A 24869-nucleotide genomic window follows, 5' to 3' on the forward strand; every position below is an offset into this window, starting at 1 on the left:
ATTTTGGCAGCTTTTTCTGGCTTTATGGCGTCCAAACCTCTGGCTTTCATTACAAAAATCATATGTAGTTTTAAGGTCAAAAGGCAAAGCAGCTCCTGCTTCAGTACTGCCCCTCGCATCAGGTGTTGTGTGTTCTAAATCATACTCTTCATTAGACAAGATGTGCTTGAAGTGTCAGTTTTTGTGGCGTGCTAAAAATGTGCATAGATTAGATTTGTTATTGGCCCAGCATCTGCCTACGTTTTGGTGTGGATGTGGGGTTTTTTCTAGTTTTTGAATGCTGTAAATCAGCGGTCCCCAACCCCCGGGCCGGTCCGTGAGTTGTTTGGTACAGGGCCGTGAGAGTTGAGGCTCGAATGTAAAATTTATGGTTTTTATTGGTTTTTATTGTTATTTTTTAAGTTGTTTTTATTGTTAACTCGGTTTTCCTGGGTCTTATGAATAAATCTTCTTTTTTTTGTACCGGTACTGCTTTTACTTTAAGGTGTTGCGGATAAATACATCAAAGGCTGGTCGGTGAAAATCGTCAGACATAGACTAGTCCGTGGCGCAAAAACAGTTGGAGACCACTGCTGTAAATCACTCAGTTCTAACTTCTGTCTTTGTCATCACTTATCTTTAAGGTGCCCTTTCATTACTCTCACTCTGACCTTGGATCCATTACTCTTTCTTCTCCTCCCCATCACGATAGAGCACGGCCATCTCTCTGTCTCCCCACATGGTGTTTTACTTAATTAAAACCAGCTGCACTAGATCATCCCAAAGGTAGCTATAAGATGTACATTTCTCACTTAGTAAGGCAAATAGAAATCCACACCAGCCCAAGCTCCTCAGAGAGGCATTGTAAATCAGTGAAGTATAAGCGTCCTTAAAAATAACTTCCTTTTACATAAAACATGTCAATCTTGAGTTAAGTGTGAATATTTTGACACCTGCTTTTGTGGGGAACTCATGGGAGCAGTTTAAGTACATGGCTATGTCTGAAATCACTCATTACTTACTGTATTACAGGCTATATTCTGTAGTGAGTATTACTATACCTGATGCGCTGAAGTCAAAGTAGCCCTACATGTGGTGAAAAACAGGTGGTCACTATTGAAGCATCATGCACTGCATTTAAGAGAAAACTAGAGGGAGGAATGAAGCTTGTTGAAGTACTGATATTGTTATTTAGTTATTTTCTGAAAGCCTGGGAGAAATGACCCTAATGGTAAACTTGATCTGTGAGGTCAGTAAAAGCTTTGATGTCACGTTTTACGTCTCAATTGTTAGATTTAAGTTGTATTTAACGCAACGTGAAATTTGTGGTCAGAGCAAATGAGAGACCAAATCGGGGTTTATTTTTAGGGTGGGCCTGCTTTGTGACTGAGCCACAAAGTTTGCGAGTGAGAGATTTGTAGTTAACAAACCAGTGGGTGGCATCACTGTAACCATGTCCATCTTTTAGGTACAGTCTATGTTATTGCCACAGTAGAACATATTAACGTATCTGTTAGCTCAGTTATTATCCGTGCTTACCATCAGTGCAACTTTGTGCTGAACATTGGGGGTTGGGGTGGTATATTGGTTGGGTCTGATTATTAAGGGGGTCATAACCCCCCTAACCCCCTGGAAATTACGCCCCTGGTGCTTACCAAGGTCCACTGGTCTCTTCCAGGAGTGGAGAGAGTCCAGTTGATCCATTGCATGCATTGATACATTCAGACAGAAAGTTGGACAAGGTTAAAGTTGTCTGTTTTTGATTCATTTGTTGTGTCCAGTTTGTGTTTTGTTTCCTCTTGTTTGAATAAGCTTCCTTTGTCTCATTGCTCTTAAATATTCCAGTTGAATGAGGAAAGTTTGAAAAATGCACGCTCTAGAAACTGACAGTGATGGCACTTCTTTAATACCAGCCTTTGCAGCTGATTTGACCACACACTCTGCTTATGGTTCTGCTGTGGTTTTTTTGCCGCTGTAGCAACTACTACAGCGTCTGTATGTTTCCATGCTGTGGCTGTGTTTCGCGTCCAATGGAGCAGTGAATCTCAGGGCCATTTATTTGAAAGTCAGTTGGTGTTTCTGAGCAAAATGCATTTTTAGGTTTCTTGGGTACAATTTACAACAGGAGCCTGCTTTAAGCATCACGAAAGCCCACTGCCGCCACAGTGAAGACTGCAGCCCGGACAAATTAGCGGATCAAATTCACTAAATCCAACATTAACAGATGGGAAAGGCTGTAAGAAATGCCTTCAACTTTCACAAAACTAGGGCCTGTCCTCACACTTTCGCCCTAAAAATCATGTGGTGACACATTAAACATCTTAAAACAAAGGAATAAGGCAGCAAGGTGATGCAATAAAAGCAAAGTAATCCATCATGGCTGCCCCTGAGCAGGCCGTGTCTGGAGAGCCCTACATCGCAGTCCCTGCAGGGAAGGTGCTGATTTATACACGGTCAGGGCCAGCACATTTCTTTCTGCCTCTTTATAGCTCCTCTCTCAATTTAATTCACCTCATCATGGCATCAACACTCTTTTCTCCGTGGAGGAATAGATCTTTTATCATCTATCTTACATGACAAACGTCCAAGCCAAGTTTTTTGGTTTATTGCCTTTAGGAGGAGAGCAGTGTGAAACCTGAAGATCAGGGGCCACACTCCAGATTTGGGCTCAGCACTGAGGACATGACGAATCCTTCACAACAGGTCAGGACTGCTCACTGAGCCACTCCTCTTGTGTAACAGTCAGTGTCTTTCTTACAATAATTCTATCTTTTCATCTGTTATGGTTTCAGGACATGACTGCCGCCTCTCACAATCAACCTCCACAGAAGCCAGTTCGCAGGAAATATCTCCCAGAGAGCCAAAACCTGGAGACTGTACCTCCGCCAGCGGTGCCATTTCCTCCTCCTGCTAAAACTCCTCAAAAGTTAGTCAAACATTTAACTTGTGACACTGATCACTTTGGCTAAAAATAGCCACCACTTTTAGCAGTGGTTAAAATGTAGCCAGGAACACTAACCTGTGTTAAATTTGGTGTAGCCATTGCTTTATATAAGAGAATAACTACATAAATCGCTGGTTGCAGTGATAAACTGACAGAATACTGTGAGGTTTTCTTAAATGTGTTAGCCTACAGCCTGCATGTCAAAGATGGACTTGGCCACTGTCACTCATTAATTTTGGATTCTGTATTTTGAAGCCTCAACTTAATCATTTATTTTAAGCCAGCAGTGACCGTTGATGCTTCTAGGTCTTAAAATGTGAAGCCAACATGGAAATGCCGTAAACCAGCTTTGCATTTAATGACCAACAGGTTTTAACCTTTATTCGTTAAACCATTAAAAAAAACCTTCAGAAGACACTCGCACAACAAACACATAGTGGAGAGATCCAGCTCAGTGGCTCAAATTAGATCAAGTGAGGCCTAGCAAAGGTCTGAAAGGTGTCAAAGCAGCAGCTAATAACTTTAAGTCCTACCAGAAGCAAAACAGGTAAATTATAAAAACAATAGAAACAAAAAACCCTTTTTCTGTCAGACTCTAAACATGTTCATTTCTGAGCATTGTAACACACAACTTGACTGTCAGGTGACTAACTTTTGGAGCCTCAAATTGGAGAAAATGCAGTTTTTGTTTCAAGCTTTAAAGGTCACTGCATGCAAAGTTCTTGTAAACTTTATGAGTAAAATATACCAATGTTTACAGCTTGTTGCTCTACCTCAAGTGGCCAGAAAAATGAGTTAATGCAGGTCAAAGAGCTTCTTAAAAGTACCTACATGCTCTTAAGTGATCGTAAAACCCACAAAACCCACCCAAAGAGGGGAATTCACCAGACATTAAGGCACACTCTAACTCACTATAATGACTCTACCATGTGTGCTTCTGTCTCCTTATTGACCAGACTGCTCATTGAAACTGTCAGTGCGATACACGGTGATCATCAATAACAGCGGAGGCCTCCTAGTTGCAGCGACCCCTGCAACTGGTCTTATTCTTCTGACGTGCAAAGTTCAAACCTCTGATAAGCTGGAAGAACTGGAGATTGTTATAGCCATGCCATGCTGTTTTATTCACCTTAAAATTCTATTTAATAGCAAATAAAAACTGTATGAAATTCTTTCAGACTGCTGCCCAGACAGAAGAGGGAGATCCAGCAGGCTATCCGTAAGAACAGGGAAACCAATGCTGTGCTGACACGCCTTAATAGCGAACTCCAGCAGCAACTTAAGGTTAGTTCATGTGGTATTTTTTGAGCTCATGACACTTTGTATATACCACTTGGGTTTTGCTGTAGCGGTGTGTGCCCATTTACAACTTTCTCACATTCCCTGCCCTCCACCTCCTTCAAGACTCTGGGAAATGGGAAAACCAGCCCTGCAGTGCTTAGAAAACACATATAAAGGGTGCCCGCTTGACACACAGAACTACAGTGTACCTTTAACTCTGACAGTTCAATTAAACAACAGAAGTACTAAACATTGCATTTCAGCTGCAACCACAAGAGCGTGGTAGTGTTCAAGTTAACTCGGTTTCAAAATCCCCTCAAACGTGTGTCAGAAGTTGAGTTCTGCTCTTTTGCTGCTGACAGCAAAACGCTCCTACCGATCCAACTCTGTGAAAAGCCTCAAGCTCAACTGTCTGCCCTCCTTTGCCCATCAGTCATAGCTGAACTAATGGCAAAGACTTGGCTGTTTGCATTGGTGATCTGCCCGTGGAACACACTCTCACTCACATTTGGAGCACATGCTGCATGCCTGTCATTCTCCTCATAAATGATCCAGGAGCGGAACCTTCACGCTACCATGCAGGGCTTTTATAGCTTTAATACAACAGAGGAAAAGGAATATAAAGGAGAAGAATGCTACCAACAAAGGACCTACTTTGTAACATCTTAAAATATCATGCAAAGAGGCTATTTTGTTCTCAGATTTCAAGGATTTATGTTTCCTTTCCCTTTGTGAAAGGTCATCTGGAATGATATTTATTTGTTCTAATTCTCCCACGTCCTCAAAGTATCTGTGGAATTCTGCAGAGAAAGGCATATGTGTCTTTATATAGACCTGAGCCTTATTGAAATACCAAACAGCCACTGGCATTCACAACTGTCTTCTTCAAAATATAGCCTGGGCCGGTCAGGCATCCAACTACAACAGGGTGTGTGCATGTGTGGGGACAGAAGGAAGGCTGGATGGAAAGGAAGACTTGACTTTTTACAAAGACAGTTCAAGAAAGTTTAAAGAAAAATATCCATAAATGAAGGGTGGATTAATATGTTGTCAGAATCACTGATTAAAAACACTTTTTTGAAAAGTCAGCAAATTTGGTTATGAGTCTTGCTGAGAAACATGGCTGATGAAAATAAAATATCATAGGAAACTTTTAATTGAAAATCTTCCTACATTTACTTTGTAATATTAGGTGAGAACCATTAGACCATTATCAGTTGATAGAGATGACTGAAGTCCTTATGTATAAAAATGACTGGAAACCATGACCACCAGGCATATATATGGACATAAAATATATTTTTACAGGACTCTGTGCAGTCCTGTGAAATACTGAGTACATCTTTCCATGAGGGTAAGTAGTAGCCAGGTGCTGCTAATCAGATACTCTTGATTAAATAATCATCACTAATCAAGTGTGAACAGCTTTGTAAACGCAGACATTTTAACAATTTGATGGTCTGGAGAATTTGGGTGTTTTACCACAATGCCGCAGTCGACATCTGAGTAAATTCACCACAAGCTCAGACTAAGCAATTCTCAGAGAAACTGCAAAACATGGCAGCACAGCTTAGGTTTGCAAAGGTGCATCTGAGCAAACCACAAAACTTCATGAACAACGTCCTTTAGACGGACAGAATGGACATGTCAGACCATAACACACAGCACTACGTTTAGAGAAAAGCAAAGACAGCACATCAGCATAAACACCTCATACCACCTGTCGAGCATGGTGGGGGATGCGTGCTGATTTGGGTTTGTTTTGCAGCCGCAGGACCTGAGCACTTTGCAGTCATTGAGACAACCATGAATTCCTCTGTATACCAAAATATTCTAGAAATAAATGGCTGTGTCCCCCACAGCTAAAGTTTGGCTAAAACTGGATCATGTAAAAGAACATTGAGCACATGCACTGCAGCAAAACTGCAACAGAATGGCTGAAAAAGAGAAGAATCATGCAGTTGCAATGGCCCAGACCTCAACCTGCCTGAAACGTCGTGCATAAACAAGTGCCTGCAAACCTGAATGAAATGAAGCAAAGCTGTAAAGATGAGTTTGCCAAAATTCTTCCACAGTGATGTAAGACACTGATAAAGTCATACAGAGATTACGTCAAGTTATTCCTGATAAAGGTGTTTTTACAAGCTGCCTAATCATGGCATGCATTTAGTTTTTCACAGAAATGCAGAGAGTCATGTGAAAACGTTCTTTTTCAAGACTGTAATTTATACTATAGTGGGACATATACATAAAAAACATGAGTCATTTTCGTTTTTAAATGACATAAAACAAAACGATAATAGGCACGTGAGCATAATAAAGTTAGAGGAACAGCTTCTTAACTCTGGAAATTTGTCCAACTGAGCAGCACTTGCATGCAACACAAAATCCAACCGGGGTTTTGATTTATCCCAGAGAAGGAAGTGCATAAATATTCCAACAAATCTGTTAATTCCGATGAAGTTTTCATCTGATACGGTTAAGAATGTTGATGTTCAGTGAAGATACGTTGGCCGGTGCAGGCCTATTCAAGTTTAGCCTGGATAGACATGATCCACCAGCAATGCTATTAGTCTGAATTTCCAGTTTAAATGTAGGTCTCATGCGCTGCATATACAGAAATCTTTTCCATTTGAGCACCAACCTCAAGCCAAAATATTAGCTTTTCATGCACTAGCAGTCTAATAAGTGCAATGCATTCAACTCGATATATCAGTGACCTTATGACCTTTATTCTAGTGCAGAGTGGGGAGACACCAAAAAGTAAGTGTCTAATATTAACTCTGTTTATTTTCCACGTTCACATCAGAACTGACCTCGTGACCTTTCCTCTGTTGCCACCTTCAGGGTAAATCTTAAGCTTTCGGGCCTACAGCTAGTACAGCACTGAGAGTGGGAGAATCCTATTATGCTCAGTTCACATTTTTGGGGGTGTAATGAACATTAGGGGCCACTTCGGGGGATTAATCTTTTTACATTGTTGAGTCTTGAGTCTACTGCTATACTCACATGGCAGTGTACGCTCTCCCTGGGGGCACTTATTGTGTTCACTCCTCTTTCTCCTGCTGTGCAGAGCTTTGTGCTCTCTTTTAGGGAGCGACAAGGTCAGGGCCTAAATTCCAGATATTAATGCTGTAAATATTCCACATTCACTCAGTCTCTTCCACTTGAGGTGGCAAACTGTAATATTTCCTTAGCTACACCCTTAGTCTTAAGATTAGTCAGGGAGTTTCCATCGTTCTGTCCAACACCTTCATATTGGGGGTGTAATGAATATTAGAGGCCACTTGAGGGGATTAATCGTGTTACACACACAACATAGCAGACAGGCAGTTAACTTAACTCTCCTGCTATACTCTTATTGCAGTATACCCTCTCCCTGGGGGCAAGTTATTATCGTCTCTCCCCCTCCATGCTGTGTAGAGCTTTGTGCTTTAATGTTGGGAGTGACAAGGTCAGATTCCAAATATTAATGCTGTACATACTCTCCACTCACATAATCAGTTCCATATTTTGTGCAGGGGTTCACAAGGTCTGGGAGAAGGCATGTGATTGGGCGCCACGCAGGAAAAACGCATACATCAAAGAAAATAATTCCATAATCAGTGATTTATTTTAAACACTAAGCTGCCCAAAGTTTTCACAGGAGTAACACACCGGAGAATCTGCACAGAGGTCTGACACAAGCTGTTAGCGGGCGCAGTTTGACACAATAATCCAGTAATAAAAGCAGGCTGCCGCGACAGCCTTTATTTTCCACCGTGCCCGTGATGAACGGAAAAGTCAGTAATCGGTCTGTCTGCAGTGTTTTGTGTTTCAAAGTGTAACTTTTAATCATTATTTGAAATCTTTGGGTTCAAAGAATGGTTGTTATTGTATGTTTCTGTTTTTGGGATATTAACACAAAATGTTTGCTTTAATACTGCTCTGATGTTTCTTAATGTGAACTGGGGTTCAGTCAAAGATCCTGTATTTCCCATTCATGCCCTCAGTTTTTTTTTCTCTTCTATTTAATAAAGGCTTGCAAAATTTTACCTCATACCATGAATAATTTCTAATTCACAGGCCCTCAAAATATGATGTGCACTGGAATTTTGCACCATTATATTTTTCTTCATATCCACATGAAGCTTTCAGGGTGAAAAACACATTTTTCTCAGTTTAAAACTGCAATCAACTGCATCGAAAGCCAGAAGCTACCATTCTACCGTTTGCCCGCAGGGAGCACATTAATAATCCTGATTTTAGTTAAGATTTCCTGCTTCGTTCTACAATTTGTAAAAGTCATCTTGTATCTCAAATCTTTGCAAGCTGTTCATTTTTTTCCAGCACTTTCATATTTTGTAGTAATTAACACTGTGATCTTTTGGGGCCGTTGGCCAGATTTCAACCTTGTTCTTGGCCGTCGTCACCACAGAAAACAAAGCAAATAATGTCATTACCGCCTGAGGTGCATCTCTTGTTCAGACTGCAGCGATCAGAGGTCATGTTTTCTTTTGCTTGGCTGCAGGTGGTTCATAAGGAGAGGGTCACCTTGGAGTCCCAGCTGGAGCTCCTACGGCCTCTGGCTTCGACATGACTGAGCCCGAAGTCTGATCGGAGTCACCTTCCCGTTCTGTCACAGGGGCGCGCATCGGTTTCTCTATTAAACACAAATGTTTAAGCCAAGACACAAGTGGTTGTTGTCTGACGATGGAAGCAAAGTGCATTTTTGACTCAACGGACAGGGATGTTACTTTTCTTGAATTATCAGCTCCAGCTCGAGTCCATGTGTTTGTTTGCATTATTGTTAAAGATGCTCTGCAGGACTAAACCGTGTGTTTTTAATCACTGTATAATATGCACATGTACAATGTTTTCTTTATGACTTTCTAACTTATTTGTGTTGTGATTCACTGTTAGGTTCTCTCATAAATCTTTTATGGTTTACAGGACGTGTTTGCACATCTATCCATGATTATGAAAAATCTTATTTTCTGTCCAGCCCATCTTCTCAGATTTCATGTTTTTCTACGCACCACATTTCATCTATATACACACACACACACACACACACACACACACACACACAATAAAACAAGCGATGGTGCTACAGATTGATTTCTCGTTCTTACGCTGTTTGCACTGGAAGGAAAAATAAAAGTGCACATTTCAAAGGATGGCAAAAAATAAAACATTGGATGTGGAATGAATCTGATTTAACAAAACATTTTGAGCGTCCACAAAAAATGTGTGTTTTGAGGACTGTATCCGTAGCACATGTGACGAATGTCGACACTGGATTTGTATGTAATATGAGCATTTTCATGTGAAGTTGCTACATGTTTGATGTAAGTGTTGCCTGACATCTTTATGTTTGTTATCATGCAGAGTTGGCCTTGATGAAAAAAAGATTTCACAATGTCAACAGTTATTCTTCATAATAATTGCGATTTCGTAAATTGCCTTTTCCTTAGTAAAAATCTACATCTGCTATTGGCGAGATTATTTTAAACTCAGAGTTTTTTCTAAACAGCCAATCTGCTGTTATAACAACTTTTATAATATTACAGGCTAAAAAAAAAAGCAAAACCCAAATCAGTATTAACGGCTAAAAAATGAAATAATAAGCACAATAATCATCTAATAGTCATGATAGATTTAAAGACTGGCTGAAAAAGCAGGCATGGTCATGTGTTTATTGCTTTTTTTCACACTACTGTTGGATCATGATTGTGATAATGAGATGGCAAGCCTGAAACTGCATGATTGTGTTAAACTTATGTGAGAATGTAAATGAATCTGAAACTGTGCACGACTGAGCTCTGGTCTTAAGACAACAATGGAACTAATCAATAAAGTCTATTTTTGTTGCTTGAAATGCTTTTATTACCACTGGTTTGCTGTATAAAGATGCCTCAACAGCTCCACTAAATTTGGATGTATAAACAGATGTCTGAGAAACCGTTATCACATGTTGGGTATGAGGGCAGGAGAGATCAAACGGGCAGCAGTCGAAACTTTCTGGCAGTCACAAAGCAGCCGAGCTTTTCTGTGACACAGACACAACAACCGAGGGTCACCCAGATCACTACTGATGGCTGTATTCCCAGACCTTCTGCTGCTGCCATCCCAAAATATCCTCTGACACACTTGGCTCTCATTAAAGACACACCACCCACAGATGGGCCGCTTTCTCAGTCATGTGCTGCACTCGCGTCTCTAATAGCTCCTCTGATTGTTATTATTATCATGCATCATCTGTTTTTTATTAGTTACAAATGTGTTATAGGAGCTGATGAGAATGCTGGCTCACTCATTTGGTCTGTTGGCTAATTGGCATGTTGGTCCAAACAAAATGTTTCACTAGCTAAGGCTATTCTTTATATTCGTGATCCACAGAGGAGGAGGAGTCGTGATCTTTGGGATTAACGTTCTTGGCAAATTTGACATAACATTAGGTACTAAATGCATATCCCCCCATGAGGGTAATTTGGAGTAACTTTGGTGATCTGCAGACCCTCTCTGTCCCACCTTCCTGTCTGTGTGGCAGCTTTTCTTGTAGGTACTAAGTGGAGGCATCACAGCCAACACCTGGGCCTGGTGTGCTGGTCCTCTTTCAAAGCACTCCACTGGAGCTTTGAAAGAGGCTCCAGTGGAGTGCATTTGGTTCATGGCATTCAGAACTTCTCATCTCACATATTCACCTACACTACTGAGCCCACTAATAATACTTTATGTGGTATTTTTCTTTGTTTGTTATGATTTTGAATTATGATCAAGTTCTTCTTATGATCAAGAAGTGTCACATTTTGGTAGTTTGCTAGAAATATAGACTGCCTATTTAGCCATATGTTTAGTAGCTAAATGACATTGCTAGAGAGGTGGTACTCAGTACTAGTAAATACAATGTTATAAATAAGCTGCTAAAAGGAAAATAATTTAATTGAAAGTTTTAGTTAAGTAAATGCATAAAGTATTAGAAAACATAAATATCAAAAATAAAGTCAACTAAAATCTTATCTACTGTATAGTTTTCCATTATTATTTATTTATTATCATGTGCTAGCATGTTAAACATAATCTATAAAGTACTTGCTCAACTTGTTATACAAAAAAAAGTATATTATTTACTTGAGATTGTAAATACTCTAAGTATCTCAAAGTGTTACTAAACAGTATTTGAGTAAATATAGTTACTTTCACTTTGAATATTTAAAAATTCTGGTTTTGGAGTAGTATGATTTTTTTTTTTTTTTAAGTCTGCAAAACATTCAACAGCTCCAGCTCAGTGACTGCATTTGCTGAGGAGACACCCAGCAGACAGCTGTTGGCTGCAGCTAACAGCTGTCCCAGGTGTCAGACAAAGTGGCTCCGCCTCCCTCATTTTAAGCCTCTAAAAAATTCAAATGGATAAGATATCGAAAAACTCTCGATGTTGTTGTTATGAAGAGGATTTAGCTATAGAGAAACAAACTATTTTTGTACTAGGGTGTAATTTTCACAGCAGCTAACATCAGAGTCTGTGGGGAATGGCTTGCCTTCAGAGTCTGCCTCAAGTGGCCGTTAGAAGAACTGCAGTTTTTGGCACTTGTCACGTGTCAGCCATGCTGTTTCCCATTTAGTACCTCACATTTTCTGGAACGTGCAAATCCTCAAGCAAGTTTGATCCCAGCTTTAGTCGCTCATTTCATCTCTAATTTCTCCTGTAAGTAGTTGATTATGACTTGTTTCCAATATGTGAAGTTTTCTCCAAGACTAAATTAAGCCTATCACCGAGACCAAGAAAAGACGGATACTCGCTGAATTCTTTTGCATGATTGAATTCCCAGGGCATTTTTAAGGAATAGAAAAGAGAAACCGATACTCAATCCAAGGAAAAAAGGCAGAAAGTTTTTGAGGCATCTGAGAAAATGAATGAGCCTGAGTAAATAAGTTCAGTCTGGGAAGCAGACGCAGGATGCCAGACGACAACAAGACGCTCGTAATTCCTCTGCGCCATAACCAATATTTGGCACAATCCTGCATGTCGGTACCTGCTGCATCAACTTACAGTCACTCCATCCACACTATAGGTTTATTTCATCTTATACAACGGGAGAGGACTGTGTGCATTCATTAAGTCAGTTGGCTTAACAGAGAGTCATTCTCACTCAACTATAAATACTATTTAAAAATGTTTGGTTTGCATTTCAGGATGACAACTGAGCGTGATGAGGAAACTGTATGTCAGCCATGTGCCTCTAAGTATAAGCCTGCTCTTATAATAACCGTCTCCCACTTAAACAGCAGCTGCCTGATTATTCTGCACGTGCTTATTAGTATTAATGATTCTTACAGATGGATTGATATTTTGTGTTCTCAGACACAACACAGAGAATTAACCGGGCCTCCATTTTTATCTCCATATAAATGAATGACATAAAAATGACACTAAAAGCCAAATAAAGGCATATCAAGACATAGATAGTGTGCTTTGACAGAGGACCTAAGTGAGATACCACAGCTCCGATGGCTGATACTTTAAAAATATCAAAAAGGAACAGAAAACATAAAGAATAACAAAAGGCTGAGGAGGAGATAGGACTGGATGTATACAGAGGTCTGACTGAGAAACAAGAAACAAGACGCAGGAGGATTCAATCAGGAAATCAGAGGTGGGAAAAATAGAGCAACAGAAGACACCAAAATAAAACAGGAAGCGTGCCTGTGAAATGCATCTAATATTCAAAGCTGTCTCATTTCCAAACATGCATCAGGAAGAGAGCAGGGCCTTGCTGTATGCACCACCTTTTTTATATGCTGAAGTTCAACACATCTTCACAAAAGATACGCCAAGGTTGTAAAAATATTATAACTCACTCCACCTGTCAGCGCTTTTTAATGTTGTGATCTGTGGACGTGGAGAGCACGTTTTTCTCAGTTCACGGTAAGTAAACTGTGTCCATATCACCCCTGCTCACTTCAAGTTAAAGCTGACTCTTCTCACAACAAAGATTACCAGCTTTTGTCTGTTCAAGTTCGGCCTTTTGTTCCAGCACCATTACTCAAAGATGACGACATACGGAGCTTCTCTCGTCCCGCCTTTGTCCGCGGCTGGGCTTTGCAAAGGTTGCACTTCTGGTGTGGACATTAGCTAGGCCACAGGAAAGGCTTTGGAGCTGTCGATTCTGGCCCCGTCAGCTGGTGGGATTTAACTAAACACTCATTCAGCAAATGTGAATGAAGCTCGGCTAAGGCTGTCAGGTCTGCAAACAGAGTTAAAAGTGAAGATTAACCTACACAGGGGTATGACAACGTGAAAGCTGAATTATTGTTGTTTTACTGCGCAAGAGTGAATGAAGGAAATGTGCTGGATATCCCTATAGCAAATAAACTAAATCAAGTCTTCTTTTTTTTCAACAGACTTCCTGAAGCTTAAGTTAGATTTAAGAGATTTTAATACTCTGGATTTACTTTAAGACTAGAACTAAAGAAAAAAAAACAACATGACTTACTTTGTGTTAATATGTTTGTGTTGTTTGAGCTTCTTGTGAAACATTGAAACAAATGCATCATTTTTAGCACTCGGATACACAGCCCATCCCACCTTCTGTTTCGTTACCTGCATGCTGATCAGGCTGGTATTGTATTCCAGCTCCAGTGTGTTGGACTGCAGTTGGCAGCAGTACAAATTGTTGGGTGAGATCTGCTGCTGGCTGCAGGGCCACATCAACCAGGACATGCAGCAGGTGGAGAACTGAGCAGAGCGAGGAGAAAGCTGCAGTCCAAGACATCTGCCTTGTCAGAGACGTAGCTGAATGGCATAGAGGACTGCACATCAGCCACTTTGGAGCTCAAATGCAGTCTCAAGAACTCAAAAGCTAAAAAACATAATGGTTGGCATGAATGCGCTGAATGTCCCCAACATCTAGTTAGCAAACACCCTCTCTATGACACGTAATACATGTGATGTGTTTATAACTTGAATATTGCCAAAGCTTTTATTAAACCCTAACCGTAGATACCGCTGCTGAATATTGTATGGTAAACTAAAATCAAAATAAAAACAATGACACGAAGTGTCTCCTTCTCTCCTTTATGTGTGTCCTTCTCTCCTCTGATGCTTTGCAGGTGGAGGCAGGTTCCTAAAGCCAGAAAGAAAAACAAGGAGGAGGTCAGACATCAGGACTTTGTCTCAAAATAATTCTCGAAAGAAATTCAGAAGTTTCTTAACTAATCTTAAGAAAATGATAACTAACATTTTTGTTTTCAGTTAATCTCAGTAGCTGCTGAGGTGCACATGTGTGAGACCTTTGACATTTTAATATATTACCCCAATAATGAAATCCCTTCTTTGTCTCCCAGTTTAGCATATATCTTCCTTTAAAGCAAGCAACTGTTTGCGCGATGTTTTTTCCAAACACATTTAAAGACACTTCGTTAACCTTCTTAACTTAGTTTTCTCTCTTTCCTTCCTCTTTTTTTATTTGACTGCATTTTCCTTTTGTCTTATTAACAGCTTATGGGCCATCTGTTAAGGACTTTTAACTGCAAATAACCTGTATGGATTTAATTTGAGCAAGTAGTGGCACTTTTGTAAAAACATTTTACTAACCACAGGTTTTATCAGATTTAGATGCAAAGCAGATGCACATTTTCCTCAGTAATACTTTGTATTTTTCATATATGTTTGCCTGTTTGCTTGTCTTTTCCCTGCTTTTAATATATTTTGTATGCCTGTGAGGACCTTTGAACCATTACAGATGATACTGGGCTATACAAATAACATTCCCTGAAAGTAATGCATCATGCCCCAGAGCCTCACTGCATTACAGTCCAGTTAATGTTACCCAGTCACTGATTTCTGTGTTTTTCTTTACGTAAACAAAGACATGAGGTTCATGCTATAGCATAAACTGGTGCAGGAAATCCACCAGACTGCAGGGAGTTAAGTGTTCCTGTTCACTGTGCATCCCCAAAACGCAAAGAAAACCAACATCCATGCTTTTTCTAAAAGAGAACAACTTTAGAAGAATAATAAGAATAATTTAAAAATATGGCCTTTTAATTAATTGCTCTTTTAATATTCTGTAGTGTTCGTTCTGCTATGCCTCCAATGCATCTGAAGCGTTTGCTGTGGAGTGTTTACAGGGTTGAAGCAGGCGGAGTCCGGATCCACTCATCCCCGGAACTCCACTCCGGGACTTCCCACATGCTTCTTTTTAAAAACCACCTCTTTTACTTCGTAACAGTGAAAAACACACCAGCATTAGGGCAGCAGATGACCCGGCGCAGCGGCGAGGAGCACAACAGTCCTCTCTAACAAATGAAAGGATGGGGGGCACCAGCGGCAGCAGCAGCTGAGTTCAGTCAAACTGGATCGGGGGCCGAGGGGGCACAGCAACTTTCTTCTCACTCCTGGGTGACTTTTCTTGGATTTATTTCCCGCTCCACAACAATATGCCATTTGCCAAAAGAATAGTGGAACCCCAGTTACTGTGCAGGTATCAAGTCCCAAACGAGGAGGGTCTGGTTTTCGAGGATCTGGTCTCCATCAGTAATGTGGCTCTATCTCGGACCTTGCGGCAGCTGTCGGACCTGGCCAAACATGCCTACTCCATATTCCAGGAGCTGGAAAACGAGCTCACAACCACCAACCAGCGGGTCCGGGGGCTCCAGGGCAGGATCGGCCAACTTCAACAGACCTGCTCCGAGCTGGACCCCAAACAGGAGGCAGTGCGTGAGTACCGACCCGCTCTGAGTATCTGCTTATACCCGAGCTGCCTGCGAGCGCGCGGCTCTGGGAGACAGCTGCACGAGGAGGCACCGTTTTTATTTTCCATCAGTGACGTTTATTCCAAAAAATGACGCAGATTTAAATAAAAGTTGTGTTATTGCTGCTACAGTAGCTCAAAACCAGCCCAAGCTGTAACAAAGTGGCTCAAAGGTCATTTAATAACTTTATTTTTTATATATCTTCCAGAGAGACCTGTGCTGTCTTCCCACGCCGATGGGTGTGTGACAGTTTGGCTGTCCCAGCCTCAAACTATGAGCCACTTAAATCCGGCTATTAATTTGCTATAACTCACCCAAGCAATGACTCTCTCCATCAGCATTTTCTTTGCTGACATAAAAGAGCCACAGATTTAACAACTACATTAAAACCTGACAGATCATAACCATATGCGGCTCTTTAGTGACCTCTAATAAATATATATATAACCACTTAAATATGCTATGATTAAAGAGAACATGTGTGCATCAATGAAAGAGAAGATTTGAATTTTTAAAAAATGATACCACTGTTAATGAGCTCAAACTTATGCATGAATGTTTTTCATTCAAGTAGAGAATTTTGACCTTCTACCAAAAGAAAATAAAAAGGTTTTTAATCTGTATTTTGTCGGGCTTAATTTAACCCATTTTACCATAATGTTTCTTTCTTAAAGAGCTAAAAGAGTCCTGGTAACTAAGGCAACAGGTGTGCTTTAACTACTATAGACTAGTCCTGCTTACCTGTGCAGTCATCCCCCAAAGGCTCGTTTTGAGCAGGAAAAATTCAGTTTGATCATTTTTGGTCATCTCCCCTTTCAAGACCATCAGAATCATGGCAGTCTTGGTGTATATTACATGGAGGATATGGAGCTGTGATATGTGAGGAAAAGGCTCATCCCTAAAGTTATTTGCCATAATACCGATATGAGGAAGTTTGAGGATTATGATGCCCCTGTCTCTGGCCCTTTCACTTTCACCCATGTGTGATCAAGCTCCAACATAATTCACTTTAACCGTGAATGAATTAAAGAAGCAAGCAGGTCTTTTTTCCTCCGTCCTTCTCACTACGGTAACCTTCTGACAAGTAAAAGCTCCGGTGAGTGTCGGTGTGGGCTGCTGTTATTTGTAAAAACAGAAAGACTTCTTGCCCTGAGCTGACTTCTTGGCGTGTTAAGATTAAACATGTTATTCACACTTGCCCTTCTTCATATGTAAAACGTTGCTTGGCCACCAGAAAGCATTCATTAGCCTGATAACACAGCATGTGGCCATCCCCTCGCTCCTTTAATCTCCCTTCCCTGAGTGACTCGGGGGTGATGTGTTTTGATAAGTGTGTGTGTGTATGTGTGTGTGTTTAAAATGACACCCCTCTCAAGTAAGCACTTAGAGAACCTGCATACCCCTCTCTCTTCTGTCCACATCCCACAATTATCCATCCCCAGAACAGTTTCTGCAGCCTGGATATACCCCAGTGCATTTACCCCCCCTCTTTTAGTTTACGTTCAGCAAGTCCTCGCATGTTCCCCATGCAGAACCTGCTTCCTGAGGTCTGTGAATGGGTTACTTTGCCTTAAGGTATTTATGTGCAGGATGGATATCTGCTGACCCCTCTTAAACTCAATATAAACTTTAAGATTTCTTCGGAGATTTCTTTTAATCAACAGATGTGTGTCGTTTTTTGTGGCTTGTTTTGTAGGATTCAGTCACAATAAGCCGCACATGATCAGTAGGAGTCTCTCGTTCATGGGTTATCTTGAAGCTGTAAGTCAAAGGCAACGGTGATGGTAGCTACCCCTTTCAAGTGATCGCAATCCTCTCTTAATTCAAGCTTCTTCTATCCCCATTTTAAACATTTACTGTTGTTACATACAAGTAATACATGCAAGTAATATTACTGGATGAAACGCCACAACAGATTTTGCATGCTGTGTTTCTAGCTAACCCCCTTCCCTAGAAAAGCCTAATTGCTCTTAATTATGCTTTTCATATTAATGTGTGTCACGGGTAGCCATAAACAGCAGTACCCTGCCCTATCTGAATGACAATTGGTGTAAATGGAGCACAGATAGCTCAGTAGGCACTGCGCGGGGGGGTGGGGTGGCTTTCATGATGTGGCTGTGACTTGACCACAGGACGACTGCTGGAGGTGGAGGACGCAATGTAGATTCATTCGCCAATAGTGAATCATGCAGGATCAGATGCTAACCTGTTGGTAAGGTATTGCTCTGCTGTGCCACGTTAGCAGCCTGCTGCTTTAATATTGCAGCTCGCTGTGGTAATATTTGCATGCAGGCATGTTTTTAAATCCAGGCTGAGATGCTGACACATTTGGGTCAAACGAGTCCTTTTTTGCTGGGAATGCTGTGCATCTCTTTCACTTTTACTTTGATTGCTTTGATTCTTTATCAGCTACACCAGCTGTATAGGTGCTGTACTGTACTTTACATTTTAGCAAATCTGTCTTTAAACACTGAAATTGATGCTCTCACTCTCATTGATTTCTTGTGCATTGCCTCTGTAAAGTAAAAATCTGTCATTTCTTTTTGGTATTCTTTCTTGGACACACGCAAACACATACAAGTCATATAAGTCCTGTGTTTGAACAGTTCTCCTGTGACACCCCATCAGTGAGCTGAACTGCCATCAGAGCTCCTCCGTGTAGTCTCATGTTAGAGGACTCTGCTGGGTTTTAGGTTACACTGGCTCAGTACGAATGAAGCGCTGTAATAGTTGTGGCGGCAAGTGGCCCTCTGGCTTTTCTGGTCCAAGAGCGCATGGCTGGCAGTTCACCACATTCCTTGTACAAACCACGCCAGAGACTGCAGAAGAATAAATCCAGAATAAAGGAGGAACAGAGCAGACTCAGAGCAGCACAGAGACAAACTGAGCAGAACTCCAGCACGAGATCTGAACTCCCTAAATCCACTGCAAGACCTTCGTGTGCAAACTGTGTGCAGAGTCTTACCTGATAATCTTGTGACTGCAGTTGAAAGTGATAAGACTTGTTACTGGTTGTAGTATTACAACATAAACCTTCAGTAACGCCGTAAAATGCTGACGAAAGGCTTCAAACAACAGAAGTAATACCAATGAGCTGGCATTAGTTCACATCGGATCATAAGCTCTATAAAGAGATATTGGCATATGAATATAGAGCGTCTGTCGGGAAGGGACAGATTTTTACTACTGGAAGCTGTCTGGTTTTAATTTGTAGCTTCAGCTGCTTGCAAGAAAACTGTTTTTGCTAAGAGCAAAGGAGGGACTGCGTGATTTCTGCCAAGTTGTTAAACCTGGATGCTGTGACAGTCGTGGGGGTGGTTGTCAAGTACAATTTAATGATGCATTGGATTTGTGTAGAGCAATCTACCCGTTATAGCTCTAATTCTTAATTGTGCACTTAGCACTGTTATGGCACAGACCAAACATATGTGCACCTCTGCACACAGTCATGGAAACCCATGCAGTGAAGCTCCCAGTGCACAGTTTTTGTACAGATGTTCATGTGAGGTTCACGTCACAATTATACAATTAAAGAGTTGATCTTGGAATATCTAGAAGGGAAGAAATTTCACTAACTGACTTGTTGCATTGGTGGAATACTGTTATACCTGACGTATGTTTCACTAGTAATGACTTAACCTGATGTGCATCCGTGAAATGTAACTACACATCGGGTTGCAACTATTTTGACTGGCCTGAGCAGCGGCATTGATTCCTGCTCTGCATTTTTGGCAGTGTTTGAATTTATGAGTCATTGTCTCGATATAAGAAATAACAATCTTAGCATCAATGCAGGGATTCACAAATGTCAACAAATTCCTAAAGGGAAATTGGTTAAACTGTTAGAATGGACGTGAAGGAATGTACAAAGAAGTGGAAAAACTAGAGGGACGAGTATGTTTACCTCTGGGAAAAACTGTCGACAACAAAGAATGGAGACCCAGGAGGGGGAAAAGTCCTAGCATTTTATTTTTGTCAAGTTGGATGGCACTTCATATAAAACACCGGGGCATGACCATACAGTAATTAACATGTACTGCACCAGCATGAGCATAAATGCCTGTTTCCCACTTACGTATGGTTACGTCATATTCTATTCAAAGATTCTCTGCACAAGTCTAAATCAGGCCTAACCACTGCACTGTTGACTTCAGTGAGCTCTTTAGAATGACCCATTCTTTTACAGATGTTTGTAAAGGCACCTGTTGGGTGTAGAAATGGGACTGAAAACACCTGAATTCAAAGATTATGAGGTATGATCAATAGTTTTGTCAACATACAGCACCGAAAGCAGCGAATATCACTTGACCTCATTCACTTTACTGGACATCAGTGGAACTAGAAATACACTATTCGGTTGTAACGTTTCCCTGGTTCTTGATTTTATGTTTTCAACTGCCGTGATGCTTTTAAAGATCTTTTTATTTAGGTAAAAACTAGAAACTGTAGCCTAAAACGATACATTAGCTAACAGTTAATGGTTTTAGCTTTGGTATTAACAAAAAAACATGGAGCTTGACACTTTAGACTGGCAGGAGTCAACCAACGACTTAAAAACTCTGACAGAAAAACCTGAACTGTCATCTAACGATTTGGCCTTTTTTTGGCTTTTTTATGTATACGTATATTGGCATTCATGAAAAATAGAAGGGGGTGTGATATAATGATAGTAATGATGGATTGCATTTATATAGCACTTTTCGGGACCCCTCAAAGCGCTTTACAATACCACTATTCATTCACTCTCACATTCATACACTGGTGAAGGCAAGCTACAGTTGTAGCCACAGCTGCCCTGGACAGACTGACAGAGGCGAGGCTGCCATATCGCACCATCGGCCCCTCTGGCCATCACCAGTAGGCGGTAGGTGAAGTGTCTTGCCCAAGGACACAACGGCCGAGACTGTCCGAGCCGGGGCTTAAACTGGCAACCTTCCGATTACAAGACGAACACCCAACTCTTGAGCCACGATCGATGTGTACATTTAAAATTGTGCCATTTTCCTGGGCGTAGTTACTGGAATAATGCAGTAAAATGGCTTGTAATTCCACGGTCAACCAGAACCAACACCTTATCTTTAAGATAAGACAAAGTGTGCAGAAGACACATTTACTACATTTGTATCTGTCAAAGAAGTCATCAAACGTGTTTGAAATGAAACAAATCAGGTCACGCAGTACTTTCTCTGACACACAAACACTGCATTTTATGTAACATTTAAGACGAGAGCAGTTCCTCACTTTCACAGGAGCTTTTCTCCTGCCTAAACTGCCCATGACGAACGTTCCGAACCATCCTGTCTGTGGACTTCACTCCAGTCTTCCACTTCATCTATGTGACTGTCGTGCAGCTCTGCAAGCCTGTAATAGAAGTTCTGTGGATGGCAGTAGCGTGTCCCCTCGGTGCTTTAAACTCCGCTGAAGCAGCTCAGACCGATAACCCACATTATTCTGCCGACAGCGTTCTCTTATGCATTTAATTGATCCAGTTGAGCCATTACTGCGACTTTGATTTACTAAGTGAGGCAGCGCTGACGAGTCCATCCAAAGTCAATATTTGTCAATGGTGGAATTCATCACAGAGCTTCAGATAACGTAGGAAGGAAATGTTTTGTCAGTGAGGGAAATCAAATTTTATCGGTAGCGTCCTCTAATGTGATTCGGTTTTTATTTGTCAAGTAACTGAGATTAGTTTATGTAATGGTGGAACAGAGAGGGAGAAAGACACAGAGAGGAAATACATCACTGCTTTTCGACTCTCCGCTTCTCTTTTCCCTTTCATTATCAGAATGCATATTTCTGCAGGTCCAGACAACCTTCCATTGATATAGTAGCCCAGCTAATTATAGAGCAGATTTTCAAAGACTTTGCTCACTCATTCCTGCACCATCCCCCCCTTTCCTCCTCTTCCCAGACAGACACAGAGAAGGCCGAGACAGCCTTGATGCTGAGGCTTGTTGTTTTCATTCAACTGTCATATAGCTGATGTCATTTCTTTCTACTTCCTTTGCGGTTTATATTCATCTCCATGACTTTGCATTTTTATGGAGCAGATTATTAAAAAAAAGTTCTTAGCTGATCAAGCTGGACCAAACTCGTTGTTTGGTTTTGTGTTCTATATTTAAAGTTGAGTCTTTGCACCAAACTGAACTGAAGGCTTCCCGTTCACGAGGCCTCATTAACCACGTGTGCGTCTCAGCACCTCAGCCCCGGGTGGGTTGCCTGGCCTGCGATTGAAGTGGTTTCTGCTGAACCGTTCTGTCAAGTCAACCATTCCCAAAAAGCCAGTGACCAGGAAACCACAGCGCTCCCTTGCACTTCTGAGACCTTGCACCCCACACATGCTCCCTAAATTGGCCTGGATAGCTGGTGTCATTAGGGGAGAAAGGGGGAGAAGCTGGAGGCTCTGTTTGTTTATGAAAGGAGGCGTTTCGCTAAAATTATGGTTAAGGCTTTTCATTGCTTTGATTGAGTGAAACGTGTTAGTTATTACACATTGCATTCCTGCGGTGGGACCCTCCATGAGTGCAAGTGCTCCTCAGGCTGTCTGCTAAAATCCCTCTGCTGGTCTTTTGTATATTTTCAGGTGAATAGGCTCCGGTTCCTCCAGAGAAAGTGAACCGTTGGTTTGTTGTTGGTGAAAGGTTTTGCTTAGAGCAGAAATCAAGCATCGTGATAACGCGTCTCTCTGCCCTGAGGTGTATGTGAGCGTCTCTACCACACAGACAGTTAATGAATAAAATTCTCCAATTCACTGGTGGCAGGGGGAGCCACCCACCCCCTGACCTTAAAAGCCCGCTGACCTCCCAACCCCCTCCAATCACAGCCCATCAAAACACAAAAGAGCAAACACAGCCGCCTCCATCTTGCTTATCACTCGCCCTCTAAAGACTTGACCGGCCAATTAAAGTGGATTTACCGTTTGACATGAGGCTGAATAGCCACAGGTCGCCAGGCCGACAAAACCCAGTCCTGGGCCTGGTCTAATTAAACTGTCAGATCAATAAAGTAAACAAAGTCATTCGTCCTGGTTGTTACTCATGGCTGCTTTTTTGTCTTTTACTTCCTCCAGGTCCTGTAAGTTGACTCAGATTTCAGTACAGTGCCTGTCGTTTTATGGCTAACATGACCTCCGTAGGGCACGGCAAGTAATCAGATGTTAATCATGATTCTGGGCTTACCCACATTGTGACATTTTCTCTAACTGCTTTATTTTTTGTTATAAATTAACCTGTGACTTGCAACATGTCGCCCTTCCAATCTCCCAATGTGAAGTCTTTAAAACATGGCTGTTATCTCTCAGCACCTTATAGCGCTCCAGTTAGTGCATCCAGGAGCGTCGCCAACAGACAAAACTGGAAGATTTCTTCCACAACATCTGCCCAAACGTCTATCCACACGCATCTGTTATCCTGTACTGCAGCTGAAACTACAACATTTCCTCCAAAGATCAAATATACACGTCTGTGCAGGTTAGACTAACTTTACTGCAGCATGCATTTACGACGTCGCACCACATTCTTTTCCGTGGCAACCTGGAGAAATATTGACAGCTCGCAGGGCTGTAAAACCATTGTCGGCTGGCCTTTGTCTCACAAGAAGCCTTTCAGGGCACCCGTGCTGATTCCCTAACTCAAGACTGCCTTTAAATGACTTTATATCCCACCCTGCTTTTCCCTTCCTCTCAGATCACCACCGGCACCAAGACACATTTAAATATTATGCAATGGTATTATTCATAAGAGAAGTTGGATCTTTGCAGGCAAAAAAAAAAGATAAAAAGTCAAGTGGAATTCTTCTGAAGTCCACATGAATAGCCGGCCCGCTGTCGGCTGTTAGACATTAGTAGGAAGTAAAAGATAAAGGATCTTAAACACTGATGGTGAGTCATACATGTAAAAAATATGAAGAGATTTAAATTAAGTGCATGCTTGCAATTATATTTCAAAGACTTTTTACCAACACAACATTATAGACTGCAGTGAATTTTACTCTATAAGTGATCTTTGACCACAACTGTGCGTCATGACTTTAAAGAAACTCATGCAATGTTACTAAACGCTGGAAAAATCTGGAGCAATGTAAGTTGAAACTGACAGAGTGGCTTTTTAACAGGCAGGAAACACGTGTGATTGTTCAGCAGTCTTTGCCATGCAGGTGTTTAGACTGGGCTTTGACTGGAATGTGAACTTCCCTCACCCTGCCTCTGTATACAAGCGCACGGATCAGCCAGGTTGAGTCTTTTAAAGATGAAAGAGCCTTTTCATCAATCACCGCACCATCACCCGAGTGATGCTAAAACAGAAGGCACCTGTTGGATATGTGGGTGTGTGTAAACGTTAAGCCCGTCACTTTAGGTCTATTTTTATCTGCTTCCTTTGTCCTCAGAAGCAGAAGCTGTGACATTGAGGGTTTTAGGTGTCTTTCCCATATTAGAATGGCTGTTTAGGTGCTCAAGCTTTGGATTTCTCCATGTATTTAAGATGTTTGTTTTCAATTACAGTATTCTTTGGCCTATTTCTGCTGTTGGCTGTGAAAATAAAACGATACAATGCTTTTATAAGGTGTTGTAGGTGCATAAAGGCAAAAAACAGGTAATTTTGGCTCTTTGATAGGTGGTTACTAGGCAACTATAACTAGGCAATCATAACATCTAACAAAGATAAGACCCATCAGGGGGCAAAGATGTACGCTTCTGCCAAGTTTGGCTGCTCCAATCCTGATCGTGTAGTTGGAGTTTGTGGCCAGAGAAACAAGCAAACACACGCAGACATATGTCTTACACTGAGATTCAGATTTTAGGTTGATTTTAGCTTTAGCCCTGTGACAGACCTGTCCAGAGCATACCCTGCCTCTTGCTCTAAGACAGCTGGGATAGGCTCCAGCCCCCCCGCGAACCTGAAAAAGGATAAGCGGAAGCGAATGGATG

The 24869-nt window shown here is 41.4% G+C and overlaps 2 protein-coding genes across 5 annotated transcripts in view; both read left to right on the top strand.

Annotated features, from left to right (window-relative positions):
* The window catches only part of reps2 (RALBP1 associated Eps domain containing 2), a 30797-nt gene extending 21417 nt beyond the window's left edge, over positions 1-9380 (top strand). For both annotated transcript variants that reach the window (XM_026159109.1, XM_026159108.1), the window contains 4 exons: positions 2596-2682; positions 2772-2905; positions 4102-4207; positions 8715-9380. In XM_026159109.1, coding sequence (XP_026014894.1) covers positions 2596-2682; positions 2772-2905; positions 4102-4207; positions 8715-8783 — 396 coding nt within the window. In that variant the 3' untranslated portion in view covers positions 8784-9380. The remainder of the gene's footprint in view (positions 1-2595; positions 2683-2771; positions 2906-4101; positions 4208-8714) is intronic.
* Positions 9381-15417: 6037 nt separating this feature from the next.
* nhsa (Nance-Horan syndrome a (congenital cataracts and dental anomalies)) overlaps positions 15418-24869 on the top strand; it is a 64360-nt gene continuing 54908 nt past the window's right edge. For all 3 annotated transcript variants that reach the window (XM_026157587.1, XM_026157586.1, XM_026157588.1), the window contains exon 1: positions 15418-15905. In XM_026157587.1, coding sequence (XP_026013372.1) covers positions 15626-15905 — 280 coding nt within the window. In that variant the 5' untranslated portion in view covers positions 15418-15625. The remainder of the gene's footprint in view (positions 15906-24869) is intronic.

The sequence above is a fragment of the Astatotilapia calliptera genome, chromosome 23, assembly GCF_900246225.1.
Source record: "Astatotilapia calliptera chromosome 23, fAstCal1.2, whole genome shotgun sequence".
Taxonomy (NCBI): domain Eukaryota; kingdom Metazoa; phylum Chordata; class Actinopteri; order Cichliformes; family Cichlidae; genus Astatotilapia; species Astatotilapia calliptera.